Source organism: Mustela putorius, unplaced genomic scaffold (genome assembly GCF_011764305.1).
Source record: "Mustela putorius furo isolate JIRA1106 unplaced genomic scaffold, ASM1176430v1.1 tig00000580_pilon_pilon_pilon, whole genome shotgun sequence".
Taxonomy (NCBI): Eukaryota; Metazoa; Chordata; class Mammalia; order Carnivora; family Mustelidae; genus Mustela; species Mustela putorius.
Window position 1 is genome coordinate 14,270,020 of NW_025421423.1, and position 22,166 is coordinate 14,292,185.

General features: G+C 41.6%; 1 protein-coding gene across 7 annotated transcripts in view; it reads right to left on the bottom strand.

Moving 5' to 3' along the window:
- The window catches only part of LPAR1 (lysophosphatidic acid receptor 1), a 200,161-nt gene that overhangs the window by 60,741 nt on the left and 117,254 nt on the right, over window positions 1-22,166 (bottom strand). For all 7 annotated transcript variants that reach the window (XM_045081695.1, XM_045081690.1, XM_045081694.1 and 4 more), the window contains one exon: window positions 14,574-14,733. In XM_045081695.1, the coding sequence (XP_044937630.1) occupies window positions 14,574-14,618 (45 nt within the window). In that variant the 5' untranslated portion in view covers window positions 14,619-14,733. The remainder of the gene's footprint in view (window positions 1-14,573; window positions 14,734-22,166) is intronic.

A 22,166-nucleotide genomic window follows, 5' to 3' on the forward strand; every position in this document is an offset into this window, starting at 1 on the left:
GGAGATCATCTCAAGCAGGTTCCACGTTCAGAGCAGAGCCCTACGTGACCCTGAGATCATGACCTGAGCCTAAATCATGAGCCAGATGCTTAACTGACTGAATCACCCCTGTACTCCTGAAAGCTAGAATTATTACCAAAGGTACAGAATAGATCTGTTACAGCCCCTTGCAAGGGGCAGAGATAAAGTGGGGAACATTATACTCATCAAATTTCCTACAAGAAAATGCTGAGTTGGTCCTAAGAGGAAGGAATTTTTAAAAAAAAATTACTAAAAGGATTCAGAGGTTATGGAGAAAATATAATACTCTTTTCAATTCATTATTGAGTTAAAAGGGAACCACAAGCCAAGGTGACAGACAGCCCCGGCAGCACACCGTCAGATTACAGAGACAGGGCATTAAATATTACTGGGGGAAAAAGGAGCCCCGAGCCTTGACAGAGGCAGTGAGCTAAAACTAAGAACAATCACTAAGCTAGAAGGCTTGAAGATCCCTTATCAGTAAAAGAGTGCAGGGGTGTGTGTGTGTGTGTGTGTGTGTGTGTGTAATCTACCCACTTGCACTGGGGAAAACAAGGAAGTCTGTCTGTCTCAGTTTAGGCTCCAGGCTAGGAAACAGATAAAAAGTCTCCCTTCTGAGTCATGACCCCAAGCCTATAAATCACATATAGTTGTGATCTGAAGTTAACTACCTGCCAAGTCTTGTGAAGTCACAGGACAATGACCATAAACCATGGTCCTGGGTGTGCGATATCCCCACCCCCTTCCTCCTGCTGCACACTTGCCTGGCACTAGCAAGCAGCGAACCTCTCCGGAAGACCAGACCTGAGGGCAGCCCCAAACCAAAGACAAACTCATCACCAAAAGAATAAGGACACACGAGGAATACCACATGTGAGAACCAACAGAACAGTCCACAGCAGGATTAGCCCCAAGCATAGCAGATTAAATATTATCAGAATATCAGATTTAACATGCATACCTGACATCTAGTCTAAAGGTGATCTCCTTCCCCTGATGCAAGCTTTCCTTCCAATGCCTCTGCTTCCCAGCCTGTGTGTTACTGCCACTCAGCATTCTATTTCCATTTGTTTTTAAACCTACCTAAAATTACTTGATATTACTGGGTTTTTTTTTTAAGATTTATTTATTTTAGAGAGAGAGCACACAGGCAGGGGGAGGGGAGGGAGGAGGAGAGATAGTCCCAAGCAGACTCCATGCTGACTGTGGAGCCCAATATGGGGTTCCATCTCATGACCCCAAGACCATGACCTGAGCTGAAACCAAGAGTCGATGCTTAACTGACTAAGCCACCCAGGCACCCCTCCTGTTTTGGTTCTATATTTTCAAAGTCTACTTGGCTATCTTTGTATGAAGCCAGCATAACTGTTACAAGAACAAACAAGGAAACTAAGAGCAAAAGAAATTATTAGTCAATATTTTTTTGGAATATAAATAAGAGCTTCTAAATACATTATATATTCCTAATGTATATTAGACATTTATGCATTTACATATTATAGTGATATTAGAACATATATATAATTATATATCATACATAATATACAAATATAATTTTATAATTCAAGAATAAATAGGGTTTAATCCAGAATGCAAAGATGATCTAACATTTAAGTGTCTAATAATACAATTTACCACACAAATTCAAGGAAAGGAAAAAAGCCAATGATTATCTCAACAGACATGAGAAGACTATATTTGGCAAACTGTAGTGTCCTTTCATGATAATATGGCAATGTAAAATTAGAAGGGAGCTTCTTTAGCTTGGTAAGAGATCTATGGCAATTGTCAGTGTTGATGGAAGTATTCCCTTTAAAAACAGAAATGAGGGGCACCTGGGTGGCTCAGTGGGTTAAAGCATCTGCCTTCGGCTCAGGTCATGATCCCAGGGTCCTGGGATGGAGCCCCGCATCAGGCTCTCTGCTCAGCAGGGAGCCTGCTTCCCTTCCTCTCTCTCTGCCTGCCTCTCTGCCTACTTGTGATCTCTCTCTCTGTCAAATAAATAAATTCTTAAAATAAATAAATTAATTAATAAATTAATAAAAACAGAAATGAAACAAATTACCAAATACTTTTTTAGCATGTATTGGTGGTCATAGCCAAAGAACAAAAAACAAACAGACTTGGAAAAGAAAAACTTATTGTTTTTCACAAATGAGATAATCAGTTACATAGAAAATGCAAAGATGACTGTATGAATAGGGCTTAGCCAATTTGTTAGATTAAACATCAAGTCACATGAATCAGCTGTGTTCCTACACACACCAGAAAAAGTATTTTTTTCATTATTTCAAGAACTCATTTACAAGAACAAAATCTCTAATGTACCTAAGAATAAGTCTAAATATTCAAAACTTACAAGTAAACCTAAACAGAGAAAATATTTTATGGCTAGAGAAAGATTTTAAGATGTCAATATTCCCACTATTAATATATTAATTCAGTGCAATAAAATGAAAAATCCCAAAGGGTTCATCATGGTGCTTGACAGTTTCCCTGAACATTGACTTGGAGGTATACAAGAATCAGAATACCCAGGTAACTTGGAAGACAAGTTGTCCTATAAGATGCACCACATTTTTAAAGTCATAGTAGTTAAGACATTGTCACAGAAAATCATGAATGGCCCAATGGAATAGCGAGCCAGAAATTTCATAAGAGACATGCTTTACCCATCAATGGAGAAAATGGTGTAACTGTTCCTCTATATGAAAAAATTAAATAAATTGATTATGCCACACACACAGAAATCAATTTCAGGTAATATAGAAACATGTGTGAAAAATAATAAATCTCTAAAACTTTTAGAAGAAACTAAGACATATGTTTATAACCCATAATCAGATTTTTCCAAACAAGGCCAAAACATTGACAAAATACGACTAATTAGAAACCCGAGACTTCTATGCTGCAAAGAACTTATAATTAGCAAAAAGAAAAGCCGAAGACTAGAAGAAATTCTGGCAATGTGCACAAAAAAGACTTACAGTGAAATGCAAAAAGCAAACAATCCAATAATAGAACAGGCAGAGCTAAGAAGAGGTAATTCACAGAAGATGAAACCTTAATGGCCAATAATCACATGAAAAGGCAATCAGGAAAAGGAATCAGAAAAAGTTAAATACAAAGTGCAGTCAGATGCAACTTAGGTCCATCAGGCTGGCAAAAATTAACATGTGTGAAAACATCAGGAGTTGTCAGTGGGAGTAAAATTTAGTACAACTGCTTTGAAAAAATGGCAGGAGCCACTCAAATTGGACATGTTCCTACATGTGACTGAGAGATTCTAATCCTAGAAAAAACTCACACATGTGCCTAAGGAGGCATGCGCACGACTTTTCATTGTTACTCTCTTCTTTAACATTGAAATATCAGGGTGCCTGGGTGGCTCAGTGGGTTAAGCGTCTGCCTTCAGCTCAAGTCATGATCCCAGAGTCCCGGGATTGAGCCACACCTCAGGCTCCCTGCTCAACGGGAAGCCTGCTTCTCCCTCTCCCTGCCCCTGGCTTGTGTTTCCTCTCTTCTTGTTTTCTCTCTGCCAATCTCTTAGATAAATAAAATAAACACATTGAAATATCAGAAGAACATAAATATCCGTCAAGTGGAGAACGGGTAAGTTATAATCTCGACAGAGAGGTATGCTATGGAGCAGTCAGAATGAACAAAGAGAGCTTTATGTATGCTGATGACTAAAGCAGTGGGTGCACCACACCATTCTTGGGAAGCATTTCTTGCAGAAATACTAAATATCGTTTGTGTTTTCCCACGTATGTATATATATCCACCAACACACGCAGGGAGATGACAAATCTCCATGTCGGACGTGAGCCAAGAGAGAGGTTCATTAAACTAGCAAAGACTACAAGGGGTTTCAACTTTATCTGTAATTATGTGTTTCATTTATTCAAGACCCAAAGATTTTGAAAGGATTACACCAAAATGTTTAAATTTTACAAGGCTGGGTAACAGATCTACCACTGTATTGTAACAGTCTCTACACTTTTCCGTAGGCTTGACATTAAAAACAACAACAACAATAAAAACCACACCGGGGTGCCTGGGTGGCTCAGTTGGTTGACTGCCTCCGGTAATAATCCTGGAGTCCCTGGATTGAGTCCCGCATCAGGCTCCCTGCTCAGTGGGGAGTCTGATTTTTCATTCTGCCCTTCCCCCACTCTCCTGCTCTTTCTCTCATTCTCTTTCAAATTAATAAATAAAATCTTAAAAAAAAAAAACCCCACGCACAGTTAATGCAGTTGGAGTCACAGCAAATGGGTTGCATTGTCAATTAAAGAGGGCACGGGAGGAACGAGAAGGAAGGGTAGCAGCAAGCCCAACAGTGTGACTCAAGAATAACACCTGGATATGGGATGATACTTCCCTTTCAATTGCCCATTTCCTGGGAGACAGAAGGGGAATGGGAGGCGCCACCACAGATTCATAGCGGCTGGGAGCTTAGGTCTTAGACTCAGCGAAACCGGAGTTCAAGTGCCAATTATATACCACTCCCCTCTCAGTGCTCCGTTTCCTCAACTGAAACAAATGGAGAGAAAAACACCACCCATTTTGAAAGATGGAGTACTTATTACTCAGTCTCTGTGAGATCGCTTCTCTGGAAACTTTTGAATTCAGTAACCCAGAGAGCTTGACATTCATAAATCAATGACCACCTCCAAACACAATGTTCTTGAACTCACAGATGAAAACAGTATGTCGTTCATCCATGAAGCAAATGAAAAATTATTTTCCATTAGCCCCTCTTTTTCATAGTCTAACAGTAGAATGTTTCCTTATTATCTTGTTCCAATTTGTTTTTTTCTTTACAGCGATACGGGTGTGGACTGGTGTCTATTTCTCCTGATGCTTTATCTATCCCCATACAAATACCTCACTGCCTTATTCATTTTAACTTTATTATAAATTCTGGTATCTGGAAAAGCACTTTTTCCCATCTAGTTTTTCTTTAAGATTTTATCAGGTTTTTTTGACCTTTTAAATTTTATTTTTTTAAAGATTTTGTTTATTTATTTGACAGACAGAGATCACAAGTAGGCAGAGAAGCAGGCAGAGAGAGAGAGGAAGAAGCAGGCTCCCCGCTAAGCAGAGAGCCCGATGCGTGGCTCGATCCCAGGACCCCGGGATCATGACCCGAGCTGAAGGCAGAGACTTTAAACCACTGAGCCACCCAGGCACCCCTGACCTTTTTTATTTTTATACAAGTGTTAGAACTCATGAGGTTTCCAAAAAAATTTAGTATTTTATTGTGATCACATTCAATCTACAAAATGCATTTGCAGGGAACTAACATCAAATCAATGAGTCTTATGATCTGTCACAGCACCTATACAAGTCTTCTCGAAGGTCTATGAAATTTTGATAAGTAATCTGAAAGAGCTCTTACGTCTATTTTACTATTATTCTTAGGGGCTTAATACTTTTCACGTACTTACACATTGCTTGTCTGGATAATTTTCTCAACTAACTGTGGTTTCTTTTATTATTGAGATATAACTGATAAATAATATTAGTTTCAGGTGCTCAATTTTTAAAAATAAGATTATTTACCTATTTAAATCTTTGTATTCTACCACCTACACTTATATACTCTTTTATTCCTACAGAGCTCGTCTGCTTTCTTTTTCTGTAATACAGAAAGCAATAAAACATGCACCCAAAAGCAGCAGCATTCACTACTTTATTGGTTTTTTTAATGATTTTAAGGAAAATATGTAAAAAAGTTCTAAGAATAAGTGTATATTCCTGATACATCATCTGAAAAAGCTAAACATCACAGTGTAACTACATCCATAATCCTCACAGATTCCCCATCGTGCCTCCCTGTTTCTTCCACCTTTTCTTGCTCCACTATCAAGGAACTGAATTCCCATCTGCAAGTTCAGTGTCATCCTAGTTTTCCGAGCTCATCCTGAATGAAACAATGGCCGATGAGCAGCTGAGTCTCCACCTTGATGGGTCTCACAGAGGTAGGAAGATCTTTGCCTGACCATGACTGTGGAGTCCTGAGTCCCCATTGGTCACCCACTCCATCCAGCATGTCAGAGATAAGCCCAGAACACAAGCGATAGGGCTGGCTGGGGTTCTTCTGGGTCCTCCCCTCCACTGTTTTAACCAGATTCCTTCGGTAACCTAATCGACTACAATTAAGGTCATGCTAGACAAGAGTTTGGGAGTATGCAAAGCCCTTAGAGTTGGGGCTCAAAGCCGATTCTGGATGAACAGATCTTCTTTCCAGGCCTCAACTAAGCCTCCAAAACTTACCCATGCTGGCTGGTGGGGGTTCATCTAAGTGCAAATATTGAGACATCAGGAAGCTACCTAGTTCCACCATGTCCTATCCCTCCTTTCTCTGAGACTGGAGGTTCTTGCTTCCAAAGTGGGTCTGAATCCCTGAAAGTCACTTTACTTCCAACTTAACCTTTCAAGAACTCAATCTATTCCATGACTCTTTCACAAACTTTCTGTCTTAGATGCTAAGGTGAAGGTAACAATACACTTCTTTCCCAGCCTGTGCCTGCCTAGGATTACCGTTTATGAAGTGGGATAAGTTTAACTGAAGGGCAGTTCTTAAGGGATGCTGTGCAATTATGAAATAACAGTATCATCACAGACAGGGGATGGAGGCTGATTCTTTCAATGACAGTCTTCTTATAGCAAGGTACGATTCTCTGAAGACAGAAATCCGGACTCTGTGATTACGCTCTCCTCCCCTGGGAAACACAGCAGGACCCAGCCCCACCTTAGTGTCTATTCCTGGAAAAGCTGCAGTGAAAGTTCAAAGAAAAATAGTTGGAGAAGCTAGGCAGGTGAAAAGGAAACTAGGCAAACAGCATCAGAATGGGCAGGAAGAGTGAGAAAAACACATCCCTTTTGAAGGCTATAGAGGTAGCTCCATTAATCATTAAAGACTAATTAGAAAGAAAATATTGGAAAGAAAAAGCAGCAAACACGAAAGGTCTTTGTACCCAGATATCTTCATTATATGAATAGAAGAGTCAAAATGTGCCCTCATATAGATGAATGGATAAAGAAGATGTGGTGTGTGTATGTAAATAAGATGTGGCGTGTGTGGAATATTACTTGGCCATAAAAAGGAATGAAATCTTGCCATGTGCAACAACGTGGATGGACTGAGAGGGTATTACGCTAAGCAAAATAATTCAGAGAAAGAAATTCTGTATGATTTCATTCATATGTGGAATTTAAGAAACAAAACAAAGGAGCAAAAGAAAAAAGAGAGACACACACACACACACCAAGAAACAGACTCTTAACAATAGAGAACAAACTGATGGTCACCAGAGGGGAGGCAGGTGGGGGGATGGGGGAAATTGATGATGGGGATGAAGGAGTGTACTTGTCAAGACGAGCACTGAGTAATGGACACAACTGTTGAATCACTATACTGGACACTACAGTGTACACTATTGCACATTAGATTATATACCTGAAACTAATATAACACTATATGTTAACTATAATAGAATTAAAGTTCAAAACTTACTAAAATGGATATAATTATTAAACATTTCCTAATCACCACTGCCGAATCCTTTCTAAGTAAAATCACGTGGCCTTGGGGCTCCTGGCTGGTTCAGTCCCTGCAACCCGCAACTCTTGGATTGTGAGTATACGCCCACGCTGGATGTGGAGTTTCCTTAAAGAAAATGAATAGGGATGCCTGGGTGGCTCAGCCGGTTAAATGTCTGCCTTCAGCACAGGTCAAGATCCTGGGGTCCTGGCATTGAGTCCTGCATTGGGGTCCCTATTCAGCAGGGAGCCTGCTTCTCCCTCTGCCTGCTGCTCCCCCTGTTTGTTCTCTCTCTCTCACCCTCTCCCTCTCTGGCAAATAAATGAATAAAATCTTAAAAAAAAAAAAAAACATAAAATCTTTTTTTAAAAAAATCACATGATCCTGGGTACCTGGGTGGCTCAGTGGGTTAAGCCTCTGCCTTCGACTCGGGTCATGATCTCAGGGTCCTGGGATCGAGCCCCGCATCAGGCTCTCTGCTCAGCAGGGAGCCTGCTTCTCTCTCTCTCTCTCTCTCTCTCTGCCTGTCTCTCTGCCTACTTGTGATCTCCCTCTCTCTCTCTCACTCTCTGTCAAATAAATAAATTAATTAAATCCCTTTTTAAAAACCACACGACTTTTTGTCACGTGAGAGAATTAACTCCCTCTCCCTCTTCCCCCACCTTTATTTTATGGAAGTTGGTTTGGAGGGGGAAGAAAATGTGCCCTCCTATTCTGAAATAAAATATCCTCTCAAGCTTTCTCTGAGCTTATAAACACAAAAGAGAGCAGAGATGAATTTAAATTGCAATATAAGCACAAGTTTTCACCTCTAAGAGAAATGTGGCTCAAGACAGAGTAAGTCGGAAATCTGAGTGTTTATCTACGCATGCATTTGTTCCTGGCAATAGGCTGGAGTTTTCCGAACTGTTTATCTACCTTGGCTTTCCTCTGATGGATCTCTGGCACACTACATAAGCACATCATACACACAGACCATTGTAGAGGTAACCACCTTCTCCCTGTAAAGAATTCTCAGAATAATTACAGGGAGGGGGGGAAGGAAGAAAATAATACAGGTCACGTACCTAAGGGGCTGATAGTGCCCTTAACAGATATTTTGCCATTTAAACAGATAAAGGACTTCACAGATATTTTGCCATTTAAACCTGGGAGCACAGTGTATATTACTTGAATTTTAGAGATTAAAAGAAATAAAACTACAAGAGATACCTATATTAAAACATGCCATAGCGGGCCGCCTGGGTGGCTCAGTGGGTTAAGCCTCTGCCTTCGGCTCAGGTCATGATCTCAGGGTCCTGGGATTGAGACCCGCATCTGGCTGTCTACTCAGCAGGGAGCCTGCTTCCTCCTCTCTCTCTGCCTACTTGTGAGCTCTGTCAAATAAATAAATAAAATCTTAAAAAAAACAAAAAAAAACAAAACAAAAAAAACCTGCCATAGCTATGGGATTTGACCTAAAATTCACCTGTATCTCAGCTCCGGAACTCTTTTTTCTCAATTCCATGTTAGATGAAGCCAGACCACACCATATCTTCACTGTGTGGCACTGGAAATATATTTCAAATTCCAACTATTTACATTTTAGTCTAAAAGCCCTATCCAGCTGTCTGTGATCCCTTAGAGACTAAAAATTTAACAATTACAATCATTCTTTTACTTTGGAGCCTTCAGTGTATGTCTCATTTTTTTTTTTTAAAGACACTTTTTTTTTTAAGACTTTATTTATTTGACAGAGAGATCACAAGTAGGTAGAGAGGCAGGCAGAGAGAGAGAGGAGGAAGCAGTTTCCCGCTGAGCAGAGAGGCCGACGTGGGGCTCGATCCCAGGACCCTGAGATCATGACCTGAGCCGAAGGCAGAGGCTTTAACCCACTGAAACACCCAGGCACCCCTGTTATACTATTCTTTTTTGTTTTTGTGAACATTTGAAAACTGCCATCATAAAAGGTTCTAAAAACCTAAAAAACTTTAGTTTCAAAACTTTTCTTTCAATGGCAAAAAATGCAACCCACTTAATATGGAATTCAAGTGCTTTAATCCAAAAGTATCTAGTCTCTAACATCAGAAATAAAACCTCTAAAACATACATTTTGGAAATATGATGGATTTTGTTAGAGGAACCTATTGGGTAATGTTCAAAAACGCCTGCCTTCCAAGAGACAAGTAGAGACCTACTTGTGTTCCATGAGAACACTGGGTATCTACTAGTCCCTATTTACCCAAACTCATGTCTTTAAAGAAAGCTGCAGGAAATCACTTTGAGGGATCAAAATATCTTTGTTTCCCAGGCTTAAAACCAAGATAGCCACTTCGCAAATGACAGAATGAAGTACCTTGTAAAATGCGGTTAGAACAGAGTCCTCTCTTACTGGAATCCCAGGGGGCGGGACTGGAATACCATTGAAATTATCCACATCGATCCTGGGCTTGAGATAGGCCAAACTGTTCATGCATGTAGTGAACCACTCAGCCCTTCCAATCAAAAGGAAAATAAAACTTCTAATCCATCCTCTACCCACGGTCATTGGATGCAACTCAATTAAAGCAATGTTAACCAGAATTCTAGAAACAGAAACCGGCCATTAAGAGTGGCAAGACTTTTTTATTTCCTACCCCACCCCAAGTTCATATCTGCAGGATATGAACACATTAATTTAACCTAATGGTGAACGTGTTCCCGTCTGCCAACATTTCCCTAAAGGTTTCATTGGGCAAGGAACTCTTTATCAAGGCCTAGACTAACACAGGAGTATCTTAGCTACACATGGTCTTCCTGCTGCTACTAGCCCAGTTTCGGGGCAGTATTTATCTCGCTTCGTAAGAACAAGGTGCTTTCTCAACAGGAGAAAACAAAAATCCACCTCACAGTCTAGTCAGGGGTAAAGCAGGGAATACAAACTTGTCCCACTTCAGAGCACAAGGCCTGTCACTAACTAAACAGCAACCCCAGCCCAAGTGACAAAGGAAGCTTTCTTCCCTATTATTGTTTGAAACAATCACAGGCTATTTGTTCATATTAATTAGCTTATATCTAGTATTAGGCAGCCTTGATTAGAAAAATGCTCTTTGTTACCAAATGAATAGAGGAAAACAAAACCAAAAGCTTTTTTTTTTTTTGCAATTGTTTTTTTTTTTTGCCTTAGAAAAGGATTGTCAGGATTCTCACACTCGAAGGTGGGTTCATCTTTACATAGGTCCCTGAATTCAGTCTAAAAGAATGTGAGTGGATATGCCAGACGATACCAGGTTAGGCTGATGGAAGGAACTGCTCATTTCGCCTTGTCTGAGGAGATGGTGTATTTCAATTACTTTCACTTTCTCTGAACCTGGAGAAAATCTGGGAGAGTAGACATCCATACAGACTCCTGAGCGAGGGCAAGTCAGCCTGGGACTAAAATCTGACTGCACAAATTACATGTGAAGAACAGATGTACAGATCATCAGAAGGCATGTCGTTGACCAGAGGACCTGGGAACAAAGTGACCCAGGGACGTGCAGCTCTCCAGGAGTGTAAGCTCCCTCTCCCTGGGACCTAAGCTGATAGTTTACTGCTGACTCCTTCCAGGTGGACTTGGGTTCCTCCAACAATCCGAGGCTGCTTGTTCCCAGCACATACTAAGAATAATGGGACCTGCTACCCTCATTGAGATCAATTAATGAACTTGTTCAATAGAACTATCAAAAGTCAGGGTCTGAAGCCAGCCCCATGACTCCAAAGCTACACACGCTTCAAGACTGATGTTTAATTCTTCTATGTAGCTTGCGAGGCACTGTAAGAATCTTCTCCGACCTTGTAACCTAACCCATCTCCCTCCTCTACAACCAGAAGTAGGCTGATAAATACCTAACAATGGGCCCTTAAGAGTCAAGAACTGTGTTTGCCAATTTCCCTGGTTAAAGACTCCACCCAGGCTGAATGCAAGCTACAAGCATGAAGTCAGCTGACTCGCACGGTTCCTGAAAATGTTAACAGTTGGATCTCAGGAGCTGGCAGAGCTGGCCTGAGCACATCTGTGCTTACCACCTCACACCCCAGCAGACAGCAGCTATCCTGAACGGACCCCCCAGATGCTGGGCTCTCGCTCTCCCCTTGGGACATTCGACACTCACACGTGCTCCTTCTCCTCCCTTGTCCAAGTAAGGACAGATCAGCTCCCAGCCTGGCGGTTCTCCTTCTAGAAGCCTTCCCTGATCCTGCAGATCTTTCCTGGCTGCTTTACTTTTCTCCTAACGTCCCCATACTTCTCTCCTAGCAGGTGTGACACTGGTCTCTAATATTTTGTTTCCCCATCTGCACATTTCCCACTACATTTCTAAACCCTGCAGGGCAAAAGCCTTGTTTCTTTTATTTATTCTTGGACTCCCCAGGCCTGCCCACAGCGAGTGTGCTCAACACTGTTAACTAAAGTGTACTGAGTTCTCGGTGCCAGACTTTGTTCTAAGTTTCAGACATATTATCTCATTTCATCCTTAAAACAATCCTATGAAGCTGGCTCTGTAATTTTTATGGGCATTTTGCAGGTAAGGAAACACCTCACAGGGCAGAAACCTTTCTCCCACCCCCACAGGCTCAGGCAGTAAACGCTGAGCCAGGATTTAAACCCCAGGCAGTGGACGGGAGAGCCCTTGCACATCTACCCCAGGGTTTGACTTTTTGCTGCCCCCCCCAACCCCGCCATTGGTAATTCTCAACAAGAAAACTTACTATATTTAAATTCTCCCCAATGAGTGAAATTAAATACTAAGCGACAGGATGTCATCAGGTAGGTTTAAACTTTAGGAGGGCTTTTTCTGTCTCCCAAGATCCAATTTTTGCACTCTGGGGGGAAACATCACCCCCACTGACAATGTGTGTTCTAGACTTTTCACTATGCGCTTACATTAATGTATCCTACAGTCGTCCCTCAAAACATACGATCTTGGTTTACGGTTTGAATGATATCTTCCTGAATGAGTCTGCATTTTGCTTTCTTTTTCCTCCGTCAGGTATCTTAGGGAGACAGAACTGTGTTGCGATATGTACTTACCATTTTTCTAATTGCTTCATGGTACTTAAATCATAACAGCACGCCTGAACTGTCGCTCTGCTATCGGATATTCAGAAAGTTTTGTACTTCTTGGCCTTCAACTAGTGCTTCAGTGAGTAAATACCTTAATGCACGTCTCCTTGGGCTCATCTACACGTGTTTTTCTAATGCAGTTACTGAGATAGGAAGAGGGTATATGGAAAGGGAAAGAATTTTAATAGATGCTATCAAAGTACTCTCCGGAGTGACTGCACCAATTTACCTTCCCACAGAGGATTTACAAGAGCCCTATTTTCCCCAAGTGTTTGTATTCAATACAACATCTTTCTACCTTGGGTGGTGTTAAACATTTTAATTAAATGAGTCACTAAGAAATACTTCTCCGGCTTGCCAGCTGATAGTAGCTTGTGTAAGAGCATAGAGGCGTGCGGATAAGATGCTCCTCTGGGAGATGCTGACGGAAGCAACAGCCAGACAGAGGGGCTGAAATCCTTGCCCAGAAAACCGGAGCTAGGGCCTACCTCACTTCACCAGAGGCTCAGAATGGCTGCTGCATGGGGACAGCCACAGCGGACTCTGACAGGGCAACCTCGGGGAACGGGTGCTCGGTCTCACTACACCCTTACAAGGTCTCTGCAGCACTAAAAATCCGACTGAGGGCAATGGAAACCAAACAGCCCAAGTCAATGAAATGCTGGAAAAGCAAGATCCATTTACCAGAAAGAGAAATACACACATGATGGTGGTAACAATAAACTTTCGGGAAAATATCAAATGCTTTAAAATCTTAAAAATAACAGGAGGACTTTATCCAGATGACAAATTCCAAGGTCTTTTTTTTTAGAAGAGACAAAAATCACTTAGATATACATGAAGTAAAAGTGCTCTCTTCCCCCTCCCCACCCTCCACCTCCAGCGTCTTGGCTCTTCCCTCCACATATCCCTAACTTGAAATACCTACAGAACCCAGGGGCCTGGAAAATGATACAGAACCAAAAAAAAAAAAAAAAAAAAAAAAGGTGGAAAAACATTCTGTATCACCAAGATTTAAACTTCAAACAATATGGTTCTTTTTTCAAAGGTATACTTTTTTCTTAACCTTGGCTTACAAATGATTATCACAAATGAGATGGGGAAGGCCACACTCTAAAAGGAGGGGCAGAAAACGAGGGAAGAGCAGATGGGAAACTAACTGTTGAGCCCCTGCTATGTGCTCCGCTTATCTGCTATCGTTTAATCCAGAGAACCATCCCGCAAAGTCTGGTGGCACGAGGAGAGGTCGAAGCTGAGCGAGGTCAGCATGACCTAGGCCATCCAACCACCGGGATGTGACTTCCGGCCCAACGCTCGCAAAGGCTGTTTCCCCACTACACCACACTGCCAGTTAAAACGGAAAAGGTCCAATTACTACTCTAATAGATCAGACTGTAAAATCATCTGCAGGCCATGTTCTTGCCACGTGACTGCTGTTCACTGGACAGGAAAAATAACGCATGACTACGGTTCACAAGTTTCGGGAGGGGCCTCTTCTTTGCAAAGCTCCTAGAACAGGTCAAGGCAAAACAGTAATTAGAGGAAGCAGACAATGAGACTGCATTCAGAAAACTTCTAAGAGGAGATCTGGCCTGAGCTATTTCATTAAAACCCTAAAAAAAGCCAAGAGAGGGAAAGTGGCAGGATTTGCCTTCAACGGTCTGGACCGGGATGCCTCTAGGAACAGACAGACATTCAGAGCACTGAAAACGAAAACCCCTCCGCACGGAGGCTGGTCCTCTGTCATCACTTGCTCATTGTTCCAGCTGCTTCGAACTCAACAGCACCTCCCCCACGAAAGCACCGTTATCCAAATGCCCACTAAATGATCATGACAAGGTTTCATCCCGTCCCTAGAGTCAGACGCGCCTTCTGAAACTCAATTTAAATATCTGGTACAATTAAGATTAGTGCAGACTTATGCCAGGTTGAATCACTTACCTGGGGTTGTGAATTTAGAGGGCTGGAAGTGGACGCAGCAGCCATGGCAGCTCCGTAGTTGTGGGCAGTGACCAGCCCCCAGCACAGCCGTGCCACACACAGGAGTCAGGTCACGTTAGCTGTTGATCAGATCACGGTCATGCTAGGAGGAACTGTGTACCTGGAAAAGGGCAGGAAAATCCACAGTTAGCCTGAAAGGACTAGGGCGTGGGAGTCAAGTACCACTGGCCAGAGGAAGCAAAAGTCCCCGTGCCACATACCAACTCCAAGCTTAATGAAAGAACCCAGAAGACAGCATCGCATAACTCAGAGCCAGGACTCCCATCCCACTCAGCCAAATCATGTCAGCTTGATGTATTTTCAGAAATCGGAATCCAGCTGTCCTTGCTGGCTAGATGTTTTGAGGAGGCCATTTCAAGCTGTAAAGCTGGGGACGGTGGGCCCAAGGGAGACACCACTCCATCATTCAAAAACAAAGGTCCCACGATCGGTAACTGCCAGTTTAAATACAAAGGGCAAAGAGAATAATACCACCGAGTGTCTTAAAGACCACCCAGTTCCAGTATACCCATTTGGAGATGGAAAACTGAGGTGTGGAGAAGACACTACGGTCATACATTTCATTAATGACAGAAGCAGGACTGGAGCCACAATCGAACCCCAGTCTCGTATGGATTATAAGACAGTGAGTATGTTCCATGATCACATTTCCTCAGGAAACTGAGTTACCGCTAAAATTAAAGAAAGGGAAGACATTCCAAAGTGATAGGAGTCCGTTACAAGAATGAATCAAGAACTCCAACTGCTGGCTTCATTCATCTTGCCCATGAGTGGGGAAGAGTGCATTTCTACAGCCTTCTTGACAGAAGGCTTGGAGAGAGGATGCTAGATAGGCACAAAACAGTAACACACCTTCTGTTACTCAAAAAGATAATTGAATTCTCTGCAGTAAAGGGTGGTCCCCAGTTCTGTCTGAAGACCGAAGTGATTGTTTCCACACTATAATTCGATCCGTGGGGTTTTCATTGTTAAGAATTTAAGAAAAGTCTTCCCTTCTAAGTTCTCATTTTTAGGTTGTTTTCGGGCCACCTAACAGTACCCTTTCTTTTATTCAAAAGATATTTATTGAACATCTACAGTGAACCAGGGGCATAACGAATCAAACTGAGCAGCCCCTGACCTCAGGGAGCTCTTGTCTGGAAATATCCTTTCTCGTTTCACCAGCATGCAAGGTGATACTCAACACTTCTCAACTACTGGAAGATGATACTTTCCATTATAGCAGAAGTAAAGATTTAACTCTTGAGCTGGACATCTAATCCAAGCCTTCTGAATACCGAATTCTCTGGCACCACTCTGTACCAGCTGGATGATGCCAGACAAATCGCAAAATCTCACAACTGTGTCCCAAGAAATAACCGAGGTTCTATGAGCCTGAAGTTCTTTTATCCCATCTTTGCATATTACCCTTCATCCTAAAGTTTCAATTGCTTTAGGTTTTGTTTAGAACTATGGCTCCTTCTTTCTTTGTCTTCTCTGTTATAGGGATTACAGCTATTAACAGGTAAGGAGTAAAGCTGTCCAACTATTTTGGTATACAACACTTAACGCTAAATTCTTCAGGTGCCCTAATGTTCTCCTTAATCCTCGCTTTAGGGGAGAGGAAAAAAAAAAGACCATTGTTCATCATACCGTGACTCTAAGTAAACAGCCTGGGAGAAAGGTGTATGTACAGGGGAGTGGGAGTGCCTTTGGGCTTGAACGCCAAGCCTCCACTGAGAAAATTACAGGACACCCATGGTGCGCTGTTTTGTACTGAACTTATTCCTGGCATCATTTGTGTCCATCCCTACTTTTTTAAAAAAAATTTTCCTCTTTCCTTCTCATGTGTTTATAATTCATATTGTCTTACTTTATCATATGTGGGGTGGACAGATGTATATATAACCAAACAGGCAAAGTGAGATTCTATTCTTAAAATAAGCAGGCAAGTGAGATTGTATTCTTACAGACTCACACACTGTGTGCTCGGGTCCAATATCTAAGCTAAGTCATTTAGCAATATGACGTTAAAAGATTTTTCAATATTGAGAGTACAGAGAATTGCCTGAAAGATGACTAGAGAGCAGCTAGCCTGTGGTGGGGAAAAGGATATAGAAGTGGAGGTGGCAAATACGCCTGGTGGCATCACTGCCAACCAGCAAGGGGGGCAGGCAAGACACTGGGATTTAATGAAAGCCTAGGAGATGCTGAGCACTGAGAAACTCATTCCGCATACCGTTTGAGGCACAGGGTGTCACCTCATTTCACGGACAAGGACCCTGAGACTGTAAAAGTTTGTGTAGCATAGGTAGCCAAAGCCACACATCCCGGACACGAGGGAGAGGACACCTGTCCAGGCCCCACTCCAGGGCCATGCTCTTTCCACAGACCAGTCCCCCTCCCCAACTCATGTGAACATAAATTAAGGACAGAAAGTGCTTAGGCTTGAAGAACAAATTTCAGACGGTCCCGAAGAAAGCAGGATGTAAGCCAGAGGCCCTGCAGAGTAACCAACTTCCCCAAACTCTGAAACAGAGAACCCTGGGCTGCTGCTCTCATTTGTAGAAAACGGCAACGAGGCATTCCTAATTTTGATTTATGTCACACACCCTTCAGATACGTAAGAGAGAGCCCAGATTCTTAGTCTCCTATTTTCAAGAAGCAAGCAAGAAAATAAGGCAGAAAGCTAACTGCCTTCTCTAATGCATTTCAGACCTATCGAGTTGTGAGGCTTCTGTGGAACCTATTCTGACATGACAGGAGCCCTTTATGAAATGGCACACGGTCACTTAACTCCAAAAATACGAGGGCTAAGCGATACTACCACAAAGGGTATAAATCAGCTCTCTTGTGGGAGTGAAGCCCTAAAACTACATTTATAAAACCTATGTACTTCCCAGCTTATTTACCAAACTGCACAGATCATGGGGGAACTAGACAAGATAAGAGGACATCCTAAATACTAACATTCAGTCCCTACCCAAGTAAGCCACCTCCCTGTGATATGCTAGTCCCCTGCTGTCCCAGAGCCTCGCAATGCCAACCATAGCATCGCACCGAATTTCTGAAGAAATTAATCCCTTTTTGAACTCTTCCAAATATCTGGTTGCCTGCCCTGTAGTTCTTCCAATGGGCCACCAATCCAGCTCTCCACTCCCTTCACTTGAGCTGGAACACTGTGCCCCAGCTACAGAGAGCCACGGAGTGAAGGGGGTTGGCCCCACTGACCCCAGCTGCCCTTGGGTCATTATTGTTGCTCTCCCCCGCCCCTTCTCTACTTCACTTAATTCTCCATTCTAGGCATCTCTTCTGATCTCTACCATTCTTCCCCAAACCGCAAACCGCTTCTCATGCCCTTCACTTGCAGAAGATCAGCTGTCACTTACTTATTTACTGGCCCATTCATCTACTCCTCTATAGTCATTGGGTATGAATTAACTCATTATCCCTCCCTCTGATTCAAAACAGATGTACAAAATACAATTCCTAAGTAAGAAAGCTACATAGGCTCCTTCCTCCGCGCCACATTACCAGAGAAATCACCAACTGACTCTAAGAACAGGAAATATCCTGAATCAGCCCTAGAAGCCCGGCTATTGCTTGAATTTTCAGAAAAATATTCTAGGAAGAATCAACATGAGAGGCTGACAGGAGGACTAAGGAACAACATTGCCTTCATGTGAAATCACACTGAATGGACAGAAAATTAGCAAATGAGACCCCAACAGATTCATAATGATACTCCTAGTTCAGAGGGATGAGGGGTGGAGGGAATGAAGCCAGGAGGCACTGGAGCACCTTCCCAATACACTCACTCCTTAGATGGGGTTCCTGGCTTCAACTGAGCAAGTCATCTCTGGCTGTATTTACTTCTGACTTACATATGGCCATGATGACTGCCCCAGAAAACATGTGGGGAAAAACATTACCAGCTGGCCTCTGACATGGGCTTGCCAAGTGACAAAGACCTTACTAAGTGCCACCCCAAATACCTAAAAGAAAAGTCTTTGGTTCTGAGGCAAACTCCCCTTTGTTTACTTCTGCAGCTGATGCTGGCTCCTTCTCTAGGCCTCACAGGAAGATGAATTTCTAACTGGCAAATTAATGTACTATAAATCTAACCATTTTCCTTTATCTGGACTTGAGTCCAGCAGTGTCTCATTTCAGTCTCTTGAAAGAATACAAGGCAATACCGGATACTCAATATGCATAGACTTCCCTCCCTATGGATAAGCAACAGAGAAAAATCCAAATCCACCAGGCAATTGAAAAATATTATGGCTCAAGAGAAGGGAAGATTCTAGGATCAGAGCAAGTATTTACTTAAGGAATGGGGGTACTATGTTAAGAAAAAAACTTTTAAACTCTCGAAGTCAGAATGAGTCTGCATTAACCAAAAAGAAAAAAGAAAAAAATCTGAATTATGAACTTGAATGAAGGCAGTCGATAAAGCAGAAAACAAAAAAATAAAGTAAAAGACGGTTTTCCAGAAGGAGAAGATAAATCAGAGCTTGGTGGGGGAGGGGCTTACATGGGTAAAGATTTCAAAGTTTCTATCCCCAAAACATAACAGATGAATGAAAAATACCAAAGGGGGGAAGAAAGAAGTCATCCATGCTACAACCAGGAAAGAATACATTAATGTTTAAAGCTTTAGAAAAGCGTTACATATAAATAAAGACATTTAGATGAAGTAGGAAAAAATGCCAGACTTTAAATCTGTGTATCCTTCCACAGGGAACTCTTTTTAGTCTGGCAGAAACCAAGTAGAAAAAAATACTCTGAACCTCAAACCTGGAGGAACAAGATGTGAGATAGGAAGGTCAGAGCTAGAGGTTGTCTTTCTTGGTATGTATTCCCCCTACCAGAGCAAAACAGCATTGCGAGCCAGCCTTATAGCATCAAAGGACTAATGTTCTCTGGATTCTAAGCAGATGAAAATGTAACAACAGTAACACCAGAAAGATAACATTGCACCCACTGAAACAAACACAGGATACTTAACAAATGCTAATTCAAAATGCAGTAGAAAGACTGAAATATCAGGTTTTAAGAAACTTGCCCAAAATGTAGAGCCAAAAATGCAAAGGAAAATAGAACGGTAAGAAGGAAAAAGGTAGTGGATAGTCCAGGAGATCCAAGAGCTCAAGAAAAGCAATTCCAGAATGAAAGAAACAAGGAAATGGGAGGAGGAGGGTCACATAACTCAAAACATTTCCTAAAACAGAAAAGTCATAAATTTGTTGACTATTAGAATCCACTGAGTACCTACCTGCCCGATTCAACTGATTTTAAAATGTCCACATTAAGCATATGATTACAAAAATGTTTTAAATGGTAGAGATAGAAAAAAATCCCATGGCCAATCAGAAATTGGGGGTGGGTGGTGCAGATAAACAAAGAATTAGGGATCAGATAGTCTTTAGACTTCTCAACAGCAACCTGGAAGCCAGAAGACAATGAGGCAAGCCATTTACAACCTACAATTGTATTGGAGGATGTTCTTCAGCAAAACAGGGAAGGAAAATAAGAAAATAAAAGGCATGTAATACAGAAACAGGAGTTCAATACAGGAGAAAAAGCAAAGGCGTGTCTGGCATCATTGAGAAATGCGATCCCTGACTGACAGGTGATGGGACTCAAAAAGCAGCTTTGGCAAAGTAACTGTCCATCTGGATACATCGAGAGCAGACTTCTAGAACTAACATTATTTAGGACTGAATGAGTACACAGAACACAAACATAAAAAGAAAGATTAAAACTTTGGAGGATTTGCAGAAGAGGAGAAGGACTCCTAGAATTCTAGACAGCTCCACTATCAACATGAACAAGGTCACGATGGCATTAACACTCCGGTCTGAAGGGCCCTAATCAAAATCATTACCTGTATTAGGACAAAGAGGTACAGGATGGGAATGTGTGTATGGCATACCTTCCCCGTGGGACAGCTAGAAATATTCAAAACTGATATACCAAAAAGTACAAGTAAAGATCTTAGAGATCTTAGAGATACAATGAAAATACTGAACAAAGCCACTAAAATGAATGAAAATGCTGTTTACAGTGAAGGTAAAATGGTAGCGAGAGAAGAGCTCCTTTTCTTAAGCAAGTCTCCGAACAGCTACTTGACAATTAAAGTTACAAACATGCAGCAAAAAATAAAAGCAAAAGAAAAAATAGTCTCACTGCTGACACTACAAATTTAAAACTACAGCAGACAGAAGAATTACAACAGAAAACCAAGTGGATGCCATGGAAGAGGGGCTTGAGAAAAACCACACGTACTTATAGAATTTACTAGACCGATTAGACAGTATGGCTATGGAGCACAGAAAGAAGAGAGTCAATATAAGAATAATTGGTAGATCTGAGGACAAATGGCACTTTAGTTACTTAAAAATACAAGCACATTTTTCTTAAAAGATGTAGAAAATTTAAAGAGCTTACTACAACACAAACAACAATAGAAAAAAAAACAAGGTGCATTAAGTCAAAATTAAGAACTTCTGTGCAAAGGACACAATCAAAAGTAAAAATACAGTCCATGGAATCAAAGAAAATATTTGCAAATCCTAAATCTAAAAAAAGAGTTAATATCCAGAATATATAAAGAACTGCTACAACTCAACAATAAAATCAAACACTTAAAAAATGAACAAAAGACTTGAACAAACATTTCTCCACATACAGATGGCCAAAAAGCACCATGACAAGATAGTCAACATCACCAATTGTTAGGGAGATGCACATCGAAACCACAATGAGATAGCACCTCACCGTTAAAACGGTTGCTAACCAAAAAAGCAGAAAATAAGTATTGGCAGGGATGTGAAGAAATCGAAACCTTTATCTTACTGCTTGTGTACTATGTACTAATGTGTACACTACATACTAATACCAGTAGTAGTATTATGTACTACCGGTAACATGGCTCAGCTCCTATCGAAAACAGGATGGGGGTTCCTCAAAAAGTTAAGAATGGAATCATCATATGACCCAGCAATTCCACTTCTGGATATATCACCAAAAGAACAGAAAGCAGGGTCTCAACAGAGATATTTGTATACCCATGTTCCAACCAGCATTATTCACAATAGCCAAAAAGTAAAAACAACTCCAGTGCCCATCAGCAAGTGAATGGAGCAATGATGTGGTAGTAAATACGAGGGAATATCACTAAGCCTTCTAAAGAAGAAAATGCTGACCCAGATTACAACCCGGATAAACCTTGAGGGCATTAGCTGAGCGAAATAAGCCAGTAACGAAAAGATAAACCCTTCGTGATTCCACTCATACATGGCACCTAAAGCAGTCAGATTCACAGAGACAGAAAGCAGAAGGGTAGCCGGCAGCAGCTGTGGGGAGGAGGAAATGGGGAGCTGTTGTTTCATGGGTACCGCGTTTCAGTTTGGCCAAATGAAGAGTTCGGGAGATCTGCTGACCAGCAATGGGAACATACCTAACAGTATTCAAACCTGAAAACAGGTAAGACAGTGAATTTTATCTTAGGTATCTGCTACCACAATTAAAAGGGGGAAAACAGAGAGCTCA